The sequence below is a fragment of the Camponotus vicinus genome, unplaced genomic scaffold (assembly GCF_025532165.1).
Source record: "Camponotus vicinus isolate PSW18456_S1 unplaced genomic scaffold, iyCamVici1.0 SCAF_2, whole genome shotgun sequence".
Taxonomy (NCBI): domain Eukaryota; kingdom Metazoa; phylum Arthropoda; class Insecta; order Hymenoptera; family Formicidae; genus Camponotus; species Camponotus vicinus.
Window position 1 is genome coordinate 22,555,564 of NW_028141956.1, and position 15,961 is coordinate 22,571,524.

Genomic DNA, 15,961 nt, shown 5'->3' on the forward strand with positions numbered 1-15,961 from the left:
TGCAATATAAAATAGGAATAAATATATAGATACACATATGATTTTATTGCGCACATACATATTGCACACATGACATTATTGTACATACGTATTATGATATGATATTATTACACATGTACATACAAAATAAAAGTCACATTAATACTTTGCATAAAATATATTTTTACGTACATACTCTATACTTTGTCTACATAATAAAAAATTATTACTCGCATACAGATTGTACACACGACTATATTGCACTTAAAAGATTAAAAGATTAATATTTTGATTGCCGCAATTATTACCTATGATTTTGATTTTGATATATGTTTTGTTAAGATCACAAACCAACCTTGAGAAAATTTTAATCGGAACTTATTACTTACTTAATTATAAAACTTACTTAATTTTGCCGATGTAAACACAAGAAAACATAGTATCATAATCCATGTAAAATCATACAATTATAGATCTTGTTACATTGAAAGCACTAAGCGATGTGGAGTGAATTTTATTTTGCGTAAAAAATTGCAAACTTACGTGGAATTATATAGTTATAGAGCTCATCATACTGAAAGCACGGCAATGTGGGATGGATCTCGTTTTACATGAAAAGTTGAAAAGCCATGAATCATAAAATTATAGATCTTATTTTGTACTAAAAGTAGTACATGATAGATCTCAAACTTCACTTAGTTACAAATTTATATGACAATGAAAGTGTACACATATAAATATATTTATTATTATATTATTATAAATATTTCTCAGGTTTTATTTATTAAAGAATACTCAAACAATCTAATTTTTATTATGTATGCAAGAAGCATATGTACAATAAAGTCATGTGTGCAATGTATATTTACATACTATGTATCTTTCAGTTTATCAACTACTAGTATCCAATTTCAAAGTGAAACATGATGTTTAATCTAGAGAGAAAATATAAGAAAAATATACTAAAATTAATTTATTGATAAGTAGATAAAAACAAAAACAAAAAAAATATATATATATTATAGGGTGTTCCTAAATTCGCGATAAATATTTTAATGATAAATTCTTTGTAACATTTTAAAACGAAAATTCTAATATGAAAATGTCGAGGCTTTTAATACTTTTCAAATGGGAAAAGTTTAAAGATCACGATTTTTAATGAAATTCTTGAATATTTTCACAATAATTTCACCAATATTAAAAGCATTCGATTCAAGGAAGCATCTTTACCATTAGCCATTTTTCCAACCCTGAGCGCGCGAAACTTTAGCCCTGTCATTCGTGATCTTTAAACTTTTCCCATTTGAAAACTATTATTGCCTCGACATTTTCGTATTAGAATTTTCGTTTTAAAATGTCACAAAGAATTTGTCATTAAAATATTTATCGCGAATTTAGGAACACCCTGTATACGGGATGTCAGGAAATTTTTCGCAGTCCCGAAGTGTGAAAGTAGATTGGCTCAAATTAAGAAGGAAGTCCTATACTATTTTGCGATATTTGCAATAATTAACGAAAAATTAATTAAAGAAGATCGGCCAATGCGCGTGGCTAGAAGTGCGCGGCGGCGAAGGCGGTCTCACTGTAACATAATGGCAGCGCGCGGCGAAGCGGTGATTGGGGAGGGAAGGAGCCTTTGCCGTGCGCCTACACACTCATCGCTCCTCTCCTCCCCAATCACCACTTCGCCGCGCGCCGCCATTATGTTACAATGAGACCGCCTTCGCCGCCGCGCACTTCTAGCCACGCGCATTGGCCGATCTTCTTCAATTAATTTTTCGTTAATTATTGCAAATATCGCAAAACAGTAGAGGATCTTCCTTCTTAATTTGAACCAATCTACCTTCACACTTCGGATGTGCGATAAGTTTTCAACCACCCTGTATATATATATACACACACATCCTTTTTAATTAAAAATGTATACATAAGCGCAATATATCATGTGATTATTGTTTAATCTACGTAAAACTAATTTATTCTTTTAATAATAGCGAAAAATTTGTTATTTTGTCTTTCAACATGTTTTTTTTATATTTAAGTTTTTCACATCAAACATTTAACATATCAAATACACACTTTTCGTCAAACACATATCTGATTCATATAATGCATGTATATATTAACATAATGCATTTAATTTTGAAGTGCCTAGGAAGTTACAAGAGTCTATTAAATCGAGAAAAATAGGATATCTTTTTATTTCATTTAACTTTTATCTAAACAAATAGACAATACTTTTTTATATTATAACACAGAAACTATCGCAGAGATTTTATTTGGAGCATAATAAATAAGAGAAATATTTGCTTTTTTTAGTAAATACATTGATACTATATTTCTATACAATCGAGCACATGATAAACATAGGCAGAAAGGGAATTAGATAATTGTTAGTATAAAATCATGATAAATAGTAGCAAAATTGTCATCGTATACCATTCTTAGACGACACGTCCATTTATATCATAGAACTTTATCTATTTGTTATGAATAATATAAAGCAATTTAGATAATATAAAAAAAATTTCTTGACATTCATTATGATAAATGTTTAGCATGTTTTCATGTGTTTACAGAATCTTGGCAACTAATTATCAAGAGTATCAACGTACCAGATATTATAAAAGTCAACAATGATTACATTATTCTTGACTGCGATTACGATCTCGAGAATACATCGAGCCAGGGTCTCGTCGTCAAATGGTTTTTTAATACTAATCAAGTAGTTTACCAATGGATCTACGGCAGACAACCATTAGCAGACGAACCAGCTGCAAAATATGTCGATTTAACATACAAAGCCAGCGATGATCCATATACCGAATACCGAGCCATGAAATTAAATAAACCAGGCATTGATCTTACTGGAGAGTATACATGTGTTATATCTACATTTGAGGATGAAAGAACGGCAAATGCATCAATGATAGTGTACTGTAAGTATACATTAATAACTTTATTTTTAAATACATGTATAATACCTATATCTATTAATATCTATATAAGAGAGAGAGAGAGAGAGAGAGAGAGAGAAGGATAAATTTTAATAAAACAATAAATAAAAAATAAATTTTTAATTGTTATTTAGATAAAATAAAGATGTCAAAGTTATTGTAGTACGATGTTTTTAATATTTATAATGATATCAAGATGTATTACATGTATATTCCGGGATCAATTTTTGAAAAACGGGTTCTTTACATTCCTATAACAATATTGTAATATTGTAATATTACAGTAATATATATACATATATATATATGTATATATATATATATATATATATATATATATATATACAGGGTGGCCCATTTTAATCCATCCAGTCGAATAAGCTACAGAACAAGATACCTCGAGATAAGCTACAAGATTGTGCAAAAATATATAGGGTGTTCCATTTAAAAAAATTCAAGATGTATTACATGTATATTCCGGGATCAATTTTTGAAAAACGGGTTCTTTACATTCCTATAACAATATTGTAATATTGTAATATTACAGTAATATATATACATATATATATATATATATATATATATATATATATATACAGGGTGGCCCATTTTAATCCATCCAGTCGAATAAGCTACAGAACAAGATACCTCGAGATAAGCTACAAGAATGTGCAAAAATATATAGGGTGTTCCATTTAAAAAAATTGAACTAACCTTCACGTGACCTTCAAATGACTCTTCAAGGTCAAACCAATGGTACCATCTTATGGCCCCCTCGAAACCAAACAACTTTTGTCTGAAACATTTTTCTCTCCCGGGCTTGGTTTTCGAGATATTCGACTGGATGGATTAAAAGGGGCCACCCTGTATGTATGTATGTATGTATGTATGTATGTATGTATGTATGTATGTATGTATGTATACATATACAGGGTGTCAGGGCTATCTGTTGCCGAAAAAAAGCTCTTGTAGCTTACCTTGAGAGCTTTTCAAAACACTATAATAAAATATTTTTTCATCGAGTACTTTTCGAGTTATAAGGCTTGAAATAATTTCTTAATTTTTACATAAATCATAAAATATCTAATAAAATATTCATTTTTCAATTATCTTACCTTAATACTTTTATGTACAAAATAATGAGAGGAATCAATTGGTGTAAAGAAAACACATAATTGTTTCGAAAAAAAAAATGTAATTGTTAATTGCAAATTACATATTTTTTCTTCGAAACAATTGTGTTTTTTTTATACCAATTGATTCCTCTTATTATTTTATACATAAAAGTATTAAGGTAAGATACTCGATAAAAAAAATTGCCTTCAGAAAAGATAGGGATGTATGTGGGAGGAGGTCGGACGTGTCTATACCTCCATTTGGTCAACGAACGACGGAATCCATTTGTGGCAACGACATTGGCGCATATCCTGTGGAGAGAGCATTCACACACTTTTCAGCCCAACGAATAATTATTAGAAAATAATATTCGTGGACTAGAAAAATATGTGAGGTGCAAGTGGCTGGATCGGAAATCGAACCCGTCTTTCGCTTTCCGGGCAACTGCTCTAGACCACTGGGCTATCCAGATCTTACACCTAATGCTGCTTTTTAACACAGTGATATGCGACTCCAGAGCGATGTTAGTATCTTGCTCGATGGATGCAATGCCGATTGCCATGGAGGATCCTTGAAAAGGTCGCTCGCTGACCAAATAAGTGCCGGTGAAGGTATTCGCGTGCATTGCATGCTGACTTCCGACTGGCCTTCCCTAAGAAACGGCACCGACGAGCACAACGCCGTAGAGTGACCACATCCCTCAAGATCCCTCTAGTAAATACTAATATCCCCACTGTGCCAATAACAGTGGCGGATGGACCCTAAATAGAGCCGTGGCAAACCTCCAGAAAAGATAGGGATGTATGTGGGAAGCGGTCGGACGTGTCTATACGCCCATTTGGTCAACGAGTGACAGAATCACTTTGAAGTGTAATGTTTACAAATACAATTACACAAGCCGACAAAATTTAGACCCAGAAACCAGAATATACTTTTCCTAAGGTTTTTGACGCGCTGAATTCGAATCCGAGATCAGAATTTCTCTGGTAGCTCCGGTTTTCGAGATATTCTAACCTAAAAGTGCCAAAATCACGGTTTTTCGAGATATTTGAGGTTATGTTACATCGCAAGGTAATTTTTTTCATAAAACCTTTAATGGGGTCCGAAAGAATTATTCTTCCTCTTTAGAAAACATTTTGATTTGTCCGGATATCTTTTTTTATCTTTGAGAAATTGAATGTTCAAATTAAGTAGTTTGACATTTTTGATATTTGGAAATTGAATAGCATCAGGTAAGTACAATATAATGTATGTACACGAAATATACATTTTTAAAGGGTTTTGATGCACGCTGATTCGAAATTTGACATTATTTTTGCAATAGTTTGTTTAAACAAATTGTTTAAACAAATTGTTTAGACAAATTAAATTTGCAAAACTAATGTCAAATTTCGAATCAGCGTGCATCAAAACCCTTTAAAAATGTATATTTCGTGTACATACATTATATTGTACTTACCTGATGCTATTCAATTTCCAAATATCAAAAATGTCAAACTACTTAATTTGAACATTCAATTTCTCAAAGATAAAAAAAGATATCCGGACAAATCAAAATGTTTTTTGAGAGGAAGAGTAGTTCTTTCGGACCCCATTAATGGTTTTATGAAAAAAAATTACCTTGCGATGTAACATAACCTCAAATATCTCGAAAAACCGTGATTTTGGCACTTTTAGGTACTTTAGAATATCTCGAAAACCGGAGTCACCAGAGAAATTCTGACCTCGGATCGAACTCAGCGCGTCGAAAACCTTCGGAAAAGTATATTCTGGTTTCTGGGTTTGAGGTTTGGCCAAATTTTGTCGGCCTGTGTTATTTAAACTTTGCAAAAAATCAAACTTTTAGAGAATGAAGATTAACCATATATTAATCGAAAAATCATAGAATTTATGCGCTAATTATAAACTTAAAGATTTATTTAAATGTGATTACAACTTTATTATGATAAATATTATAATATATATATATTTTATATGAATAATCAAAGACGACGCGTGCGACGGGCATTCAAGTCTCGCGGTAGATGTGCGGCTTGCTAAAAAAATGTATAACAACGCTACGAATCGAACGTGTGTGTGTATGTGTGTGCATATTCAGGAAAAAACATAATATATATTTCAAAAAATGAAATCTAAGCTCATACTTTAAATATATTGATATTTAAGCTTTTCATAGTCGCCTATGAATCTGCCATTTTGAATTTAAATTTTGATCGTAAATTTGGAATCAGCATCCCCAAAAACCTATAAAACTGTCTTCATATGAAACACACCTCTTTTGGGAAAGCTGGAGGTACGAAAGGGTTAAACTGGATTCTAAGCATTTTTTTGAATTTAGATTGTATTTGAAAAGATGGAAAAAACTGAAACAATTATTTTATGAAACATTTATTAACTCATAAATTGCTCGAAATGTTGCCCATGTTCGATATAGCATTCGACGCATTTTATAACGTTTCTTATTGTTGTCTGCAGCATTTCTGTTGTAATACCTTCAACAGCTCTAGTGATCTTATGTCGTAAATCTTCTTCATTTTCAGGAACAGTTGCATAGATAATGTCCTTAATGTAACCTCATCTTTTTTCCACTTTTTCGAATACAATCCAAATTCAAAAATGCTTAAAATCCAGTTTAATACTTATAGATACTAAAGATGCCGATTATCTCGTAAACGATGCGTAGTAGCAATTTTTTACTTCATATGATTTTGATTGCAAATGACTTCTACTATGTAAATATGCTAAAAAAATTATAGATATCCACAAAAAAACTATGTTGACCTTCATAACTCGAAAAGATCACGAGTAAAAAAAAAGTTGTTATATGCACTTTGTAGCTGACTCAGAGGCATGCAAATTTTTCTCGTTAAATTTTTTCGTAACTTCGATCAGTTGCGAGATATTTGGTCGAACATATATGGACAAACACCCTGTATACATATACATACATATATATATATATATATATATATATATTCCTAAATATATTTACTACAATTCAATTATGCAATACAAATTCCTATGTATTAATGTTTTTGCAACTTTTTATAGATAGATATCGAGTATGGAGATTTAAAAACACAGTCATTTGATACTTAAATAACCCAATTTTTGGCAATTTAAAAAATAATCTGTATATTATTGTTCAACAAAAATATTATATGTGTATTAGTCATAAATAACATAACGTATTTAATTTGTATTGCAGCGACAGAAGAAAAATTCGATCTTTTATACAGGAGAAAGACTGTAGATAACAAAGATGGAGTCGAAATAACATGTCTAGCTGAAGGACTTTACCCCCAACCGACTTTAGATATCTCTATCGAGAATCTATCGACTTACTCTATCGAGTAAGTGCTTTTCGTAATCTATTATATTTTGATATAACATAAAGTCTTATAAATATCTAATTTTTTTATATATTCACATATAAAATTCACATACAAGAAAAATCCTTTTTTAAACAAAAGAAAAAGAATAATTTTAGTTTGTAGTTTTTTTGCTGAATATGATTATAATTTAAAATTGCTCCACCACACATGTCACAGTTTTAAGAAATTTACTATTAAAGTAACTAAAAACTATTTTGATGTATTTGATGATGTTATGTACAACTATGATATATGATGTGTTCGAGGAATTTTGAGTAAATGTTGACATTTATGAAGAGTATATAATTTCAAGTAGAATATTAATTTTGCTTGAAAGAAAACAAGTGATCTTTTAAATTATATAGTTAGTATAGTTAGTTTATTAAATTATTTATAAAATCTTTTAAATGATTTATAGAAAAAACGCTTGTTATTTTATGATAGTTTTTTTTTACAACATTTGTTTACAACATTTATTTACTTACAAATTTTTCTCTAACTATAGTTTTGAAAATATTGAAGCTAATTTTTATTAATTTTTTTTATATAGGAAAATAACAAAAATTGGAACATTATTAATTTAACTAGCATTTTGCCTGAATCCAAAAATACTTTACAATTTTTTCTCCAATAAATAATTATCGAGATAACTAGAGAAATTTGACCAGAATTTACAAACTTTAATACGGTATATTAGGTATTTGTCTCAAATGCGTACATTTAGAAACAGTCTCTTACAAACACCTCTTCCTACTATTTCCACCGATAACGAAAGTAAGCAGCTTCTAACAATAAATTTATGTATAAATTTGTAACTTGCATCATTAAAAAAAAGGTAAAATAACAAAAATACAACAATAAAATTTAACCTTGAAAAATCAGTATAGTTTTGTATGAAGCAAAATGCAGCAAGATTATTGCAACAATAAAATCAAATTTTGAAATATCAGTATAGTTTTGTATAAAGTATTTTACTATGTTTCATAAATTTATAGACAAAGAAAATGTTCCATAAAAGATGAATAAAATTTATTCATGTATTTCGCCGTTTCAAAAACAGCATGCTCTGGAAAAAATCAATTTGAGAACATAATTAATATTGAAATATTGAGTAAAGTTAATTTAAGGCATATAATATTGTAATTAATATTGGAATTTATGGAAAATCAATTTATCAGTTGCATATCATGTCTAGTTCTGCTCAAAATGTCACTCATCCACTTTAATATAAACCTCAGCTCATTGCAATAGCTGAATCCACACATTAGCATTTAATCATTACAATTGTCGCAATTCTTACTATCGCTTTTTTTCTAATAAATCTGATCACATAAACAATATCTTTCTAAAGAATCCTAAAAATATCCATCATGATTCTAGATATCTATAAAGAAAAAAAATAGCAAAAAATTAAATTAAATAATATTAAAAATTAATAATTCATTCTAATAATAACAAATTAAAAATTGACAAATAAGAGCCAAGGCGCAGTAATTGAGCGCAAGGAAGAAGACAAAAACACTTTCTTTTTTCTTTTAGTTATTAGTATTTCAAAATATTTGTTACAACACATGCATTAAACACGAACGTTTCGGATCATTTTTTGGTCCATCTTCAGGTTGTAATTGTTCAGGAATGTGTTCGCCAGATTATTGCGATATACAACATTGTAGTCTATCTGCATGTCGATTGTGGAATGATTAATAGTTTCATATGTTATTGTCTGAGATATTCTCTAACGCTCAATATTAATGTCACGTTGAAAATGGATCAAAAGGTCTGAAACGTTTGTGTTTAATGCATATATTGTAACGACTATTTTGAAATCTACTGATAACTAAAAGAAAAAAGATGTTTCTCTTCTTCTTGGCGCTCTAGTTACCGTGTTTTGGTCTCTTACTTGTCAATTTGTAATTTTTTTATTTAAATACTACTAAATTTGTTATATTTTTTTGATTCGATAATTTCTTTATCAGAGTTGCAACATTAATCGTCTATCGTTGATAAAAGATAAAGAAAGTTACATAATAGTTCTTATATTATGACATTTACTAACACGTTTTATAACTCATTAATAAAATATATAAACGTATAATCATACTCGTAGAATGGAAATGGATAGTGATAACCATTCAAATTTTCGTCAATTTCTTCTAAACAAATAGAAATTTTAATGTAAAAGAAGCAATACATCCAAAAATAAAAAAATATCTCTGTTAAAAAAATAAATAATAAATAAAATAAAAAGTATAAGTCTCGAAATATAAAATTAAACAATACAGTTATAATGGCAATACGAGTCGAGTGTCGATGTTATAACACATTTATTTATAATACAATCAAATAAATATTGATATTAAACGAATACAAAGAGAGGATAGCGAACGTTTCGACCCTATTTTTGGGTCATCTTCAGCGCGAAAGTGATAATATAATAAAAGAAATAACAAAGTGTTTTATATCGGAGTCTGTTACAAAGGATGCTGTCTAAAGCGATAATAAATGTCTCGGTATCTCATTATCTTGACGATGCCTACGTAAAAACAAAGGACAAAAAGTAAAATAAGTTAAATAAATAATATAACTAATATGAACAAAGAAAGGAAAAAGTACTAAGAATTAAACATGAAAATTACGAGATTGAAAATATTTTAATGTCAATTTATTAAAAATGATCTAAATAAATATAAACTGAACATATAGTCAAAGAAATAAAAATTAAAAAGATTAAAAAGATAAGAAGTTAAAACTACGGAAATAAGACTTACTTCCAGGCATCGAAGATAATGACGCGCCGAGGAGACGAATAGAGACAACTTAACATCTCCGAAGACAAAGATCGACTCGTTTTTAACGGATAAATGTGACTTATATATAAACGGTAAAGCGAGTCAAGTAATGTATAAATGTACACATACGCAAAGTCGCAGACCTATTTGTTATGATAGAAACTGTGTTAAATTTTTGGCAAGTTGTTGACAATGTTTAAATAAATTTCTGGTAAACGTTCAGTATCCGTTTGCAAATTGAGACCATTTTTTTGCCTTTTGATATATAGCATTTCAGAAATCAATCTTTTACTCAAATATGGTTCCCGATCCAAAACCTGAACGCCATCCCAATTAAAAGTATGATCAAAACCAACCCTGTGATTAGTGATGACGGATTGAGAATTAGTGTTACGCCTAATGTGACTGCGATGTTCGTTGATTCTGGTATGCAGTTGTCTGCTAGTTTGTCCAACGTAGGACGCATCGCAATCCATGCAGTTCAATTTGTATATGACATTCAAAGAATTGGAGGTAGGAAGAGGATCCTTATGAGCCCTGATGAAGTTTTTCATTTTATTGATACTATAATATGAGAGTCGAACATCCAAATCCTTAACGATATGTTTAAAACGCTCGGAAATTGAAGGAACATATGGTATCGTGAAATAAGTAATGTGATCATTTGTGTTTATGACCTGGGTATTATTCACTAAGGAATTTGATTTGAAAAGGTGTTTCTTAAAGCGGTCAACACATGTGTGGAAAATAAAATTTAAAGGATATCCATTGCTTAAAAGGATGTTGATAGCCAATTTAATATTCTTATAATGGAAAACAGGGTGGGACAAGCGGAAAACCTTGTCTATTAAACCAATTACTGTGCCTCTTTTTTGGCAAAGAGGATGTTGAGATAAGAAGTGTAGGTATCTACCGGAAAAGGTATCTTTACGGTACCAGTCAAAAATTATAAAGTTATTGTCGGAAATTAAAGTCACATCTAAAAAGTTAATTTTATTGTCTTCAGCAATTTCCATTGTGAATTGTAGACGAGGATGGAAAGAATTGAAAGTGTCAAGAGTGTCATTAAAAAAAAAGAAGGAGGAATGGCTAACAGAACATCATCAACATACCTTAAATAAAAGGGGGGAGTAAATTTTAAGGAAAGAAGCGCTTTGTTTTCCAAATCCTGCAACACTATGTCAGCTACAATAGGAGACAAGGGGGAGCCCATCGGCGTGCCAAAGGATTGCTTATAAGTGATATCGTTAAAGGTGAAAAAGGATGAATCCAATACAAACTTAACTGCTAAAAGGAATTCATTGCATGGTATGTCACAATTTGGCGAGATATTACTCCATCTAGAAGAAACGCTGTCAATAATCAAATTTGTTGGCACGTTGGTAAAAAGAGAAATTACATTCAGCGAAACTAATCTGAAATTGTTGTCGAGGTATGTATTAGACAGTTTTTTAACCACATCACAACTGTTGGAGACATGACTGTGAGAAACCGGAAAATTCTTAATCATGATCTTATGCAAATATGTGGCTAAAAAATACAAAGGACTGTTTATGGATGAAACAATTACTCTAAATGGACAATTCGGTTTGTGGATTTTGGGTAAACCATAAGCTCTCGGTAAAATACCATCACTGTAATAAAGTGCCTTGTAAGTGGAAGCTGAGATGAAATTCGACTTCCTCCATCTCGTTAAAATTTCACGTAAACTATTTGTTAACTTCTTGACAGGGTTTCTTCCAACCACCATGTACGTGTCAGTGTCCATCAAAAGATTTTCGACTTCTCTAACATATTTGTCTTTGTCTAAAGCAACTGTGACATTACCTTTGTCTGCGCGAGTCAAAATTAGGTTTTTATTGCTATTAAGAAACTTTTTCGTAGCTAATGTAAGTCTATTCAGAGTCTCATCAAATTCACCTCTGTTAACTGAGTAAGAAGGTAAATTGTTGATAGTGTTTAACGATCGATTCCGAATAGCTGATTGACTGACCGCAGGAAGCTTTCTTATGTTATTTTCAAAACTCTTGATGAACTCGATAGTTAGCATGTTATTGTTATGTGTAGGAAGACTGAAATTCTCACCCAGCTGTAACAAGGATTGTATATTCTTCGGAATGGTAATGGACGATAAATTAACAAACCATTTTTTGTTAATGTCACAAAGGGAATAGTGGTTGTTGATAAACGACCCCAGAATCAACTTTGATCTCAATAATGTCATCGGAATGAAGGGCCGGCTCTGGAGGCTCAAAGGAGAACTTCATATTATTTAGGTTTCCAAAATTCCCAGACGTAGAAGAAAAACTACAAAAATAATGTATGGAATCTAACTTTTGGTGAAAGGCATTACGCCTAGATCGTAGAAAGGCAAATTTCTTGTTGAGTCTATCTCGTTGATTGCAAAAAAAGGAAAGCAATGGTCCCGTTTGTTTAAAAAAGAAAGAATTGCAAACGGACACAGGAACGCGAGAATACATAGCCTTAGAAATTTCTGTTAAACTTTCCTGCGAAAGTAAAAAATAAATGTATAAGGAAATTAGCGAAATAGTTAGCAAAATTGCCAGTAAATAGTCAGTAAACTTGCCAGTAAATAGTCAATAGTATTGCCAGTGAAATATTTGATTAGCTTTTTATCACCAATAAACGACAAGAATCCAATTACAGCAATAAAAAATTGCTAAAAGAAGTTATTTTTTTCTAAAATAAAAAAAATATATATATACAGGGTGTCAGGCATATATATATCCAAAAAAAGCTTTTGTAGCTTACCTCGAGAACTTTTCAAAACACTATAATAAAGTATTTTTTCATCGAGTACTTTTCGAGTTATGAGGCTTGAAATAATTTCTTAATTTTTACATAAATCATAAAATAAATAGTAAAATATTCATTTTTCGATTATCTTACCTTAATACTTTTATGTATAAAATAATGAGAGGAATCAATTGGTGTAAAGAAAACACATAATTGTTTCGAATAAAAAATATGTAATTTGCAATTAACAATTATATATTTCTTTTTTGAAATAATTATGTTTGATTTACACCAATTGATTCTTCGAAAAGTATTCGATGAAAAAATACTTTATTATAGTGTTTTGAAAAGCTCTCGAGGTAAACTACAAAAGCTTTTTTTGAATACATATACGTCTGACACCCTGTATACAGGGTGTCGGGAAATTTTTCGCAGTCTCGAAGTGTGAAGGAAAAGCGATGAGTGTGTAGGCGCGCAACGAAGGCTCTTCCCCTCACCAATCACCGCTTCGCCACGCGCCGCCATTATGTTACAGTAAGACCGCTTTCAGCGCCACGCACTTCTAGCCACACGCATAGGCCGATCTTCTTTAATTAATTTTTCGTTAATTATTGCAAATATCGTAAAACAGTAGAAGACCTTCCTTCTTAATTTGAACCAATCTACCTTCACACTTCGGGACTGCGAAAAATTATCTGACACCCTGTATATGTATATATATATGTGTATATATATATATATATATATATATATATATATATATATATACATACAGGGTGGCCCACGTAAAGTGTTACAAATTTATATCTCGGAAACGAAGCAATTTAATGAAAAATGTTTCAGACAAAAGTTGTATAGTTTTAAGGGGGACATAAGATGGTGCCATTAGTTTGACCTTGAAAAGTCATCTGAAGGTCACGTGAAGGTCACCTCCAACTTTTTAAATAGGACATCCTATATGCTTTCGCATATTCTTGTGGCTCATCTCGGGAGCTATACAAAACACTATAACTAAGTTAGCTTTCATTAAGTACTTTCCGAGTTATGAGGCTTGAAATAATTTCTTAATTTTACATAAACCGTAAAATATCTTGTAAAATATTTATTTTTCGATTATCTTACCTTAATACTTTTACGTACAAAATAATGAGAGGAATCAATTGGTGTAAAGAAAACACATAGTTGTTTTGAAGAAAAAATATGTAATTTGCAATTAACAATTCCATATTTTTTCTTAAAAACAACTATGTGTTTTCTTTACACCAATTGATTCCTCTCATTATTTTCTACATAAAAGTATTAAGGTAAGATAATCGAAAAATGAATATTTTACAAGATATTTTATGGTTTATATAAAATTAAGAAATTATTTCAAGCCTCATAACTCGAAAAGTACTCAATGAAAACTAACTTAATTATAGTGTTTTGGAAAGCTTTCAAGATAAGCTACAAGAATATGCAAAAGCATATAGGGTGTCCCATTTAAAAAGTTGAAATCGACCTTCACGTGACCTTCAGATGAATGTTCATGGTCAAACTAATGGTACTATCTTATGTCCCCCTTAAAACCATACAACTTTTGCCTGAAACATTTTTTTCTAAAATGCACCGTTTGTGAGATATTTAGGTGTATCCAGACTTTTGGCGCACCCTGTATATATATATATATATATATATATATATATATATATATATATTTATTTAAAATATATTAACTTTTCTTGTGTAAATGACGATATGAATAACAATATTAATATCAACAACAAAAGAATCCGTAGGAAATAAGTAACTTGCGTAATCATTATTAATCATAAGACGATATTAAAATTACCAACAGAGGATTATTAAACAAACAAAATTCAATAAAATAAAAGAATCGTTCCGTCAAATAAGGACACTTCTAATACATCAAAAAATTTAGAATGAACAGATTCCCATCTCTAAAAAAACTAGAATATATCTCCAAAAAAAGGAAAACAAAATCTCCATGAAAATTCGATACATTTATTTAATTCTTCAATAGATATAGCTCTATACAGTTATACAGTTTTATCTTGCTTCAGCATTTTGTGAGTGTTCTCGCGACTTTTGACCAGACCCAATGTTCAGGCCCAAGCTTCAGATCAAACATCTCATTTATTTCAACTGAATCTTGCTGTATCAAGGACCAATTCTTATTAACTCTGCTGAAATAGTAAGTCAATCGAATTTCTAGCCATCTCAAACAACTTTTAGCTCATTTTTTAGCAAATTAGCACAAGTTTGTACGACATTGCGTCGTTAAAAAATCTTTTCCTTTTATTTAGTTAAAAAAATTAACTAAAAAAAATTTATACACATAAAAATAATAATAATATACATATAAAAAAATTATTTTGTAATATATTTATTCTATAAATGGTAAATTGTGTTAATAATTAGAAAAGATAAACTGACAAAAAGAACGGGAAATTGTAAAGATTGATTAAGAACTTATTTAAAAGAATAAAATTAGAAAAATTTAATATTTTCGAATTTTTTACTTGCATTAAATTATGCTAGACAAACATACAACTTTTCTTAATGATAAAATGTCATTAGACCAATTTCTGATATGCAATTAGAAAGTAGGAACTAAGAATTAGGAATTAGATTTTTGAAATAAAAGTTATAATTTGAAAAGTGTAAGACTAGCACAAATTTCATTTTTCTTCTTCAATTTTTTGAAATACGGTTTGAATTGAGCTTTCTTATTGAGCTGCAATTTGTATAACATAAATCAGCACAAACATAATACAATGCAATATAATTAATAAAAATAGGTTTGAAAAGTATGGAGTTAATTTCTCACACAAGTCTTTCAATTAAATTCTTTAATCTGTAATTTATATTATCTCAATAACTATTTATCGGAGAAAAAATATTTTTTTCAGCTTAACTTGGTTAAAAAAATACTCTGTTAAAGTACATACGCACGTATACACATATAAATGTACATATATTTTATAGA

General features: G+C 30.0%; 1 protein-coding gene across 4 annotated transcripts in view; it reads left to right on the top strand.

The window, feature by feature from the left end:
• Positions 1–15,961, top strand: part of LOC145966558 (uncharacterized) — a 203,268-nt gene that overhangs the window by 172,993 nt on the left and 14,314 nt on the right. For all 4 annotated transcript variants that reach the window (XR_014437069.1, XM_083090698.1, XM_083090699.1 and 1 more), the window contains exons 2-3: positions 2,559–2,918; positions 7,261–7,405. Coding sequence is in view for 3 of the 4 variants with exons in the window: in XM_083090698.1 (XP_082946824.1) it covers positions 2,559–2,918; positions 7,261–7,405 (505 nt within the window). In the remaining variant the exon portion in view is untranslated. The remainder of the gene's footprint in view (positions 1–2,558; positions 2,919–7,260; positions 7,406–15,961) is intronic.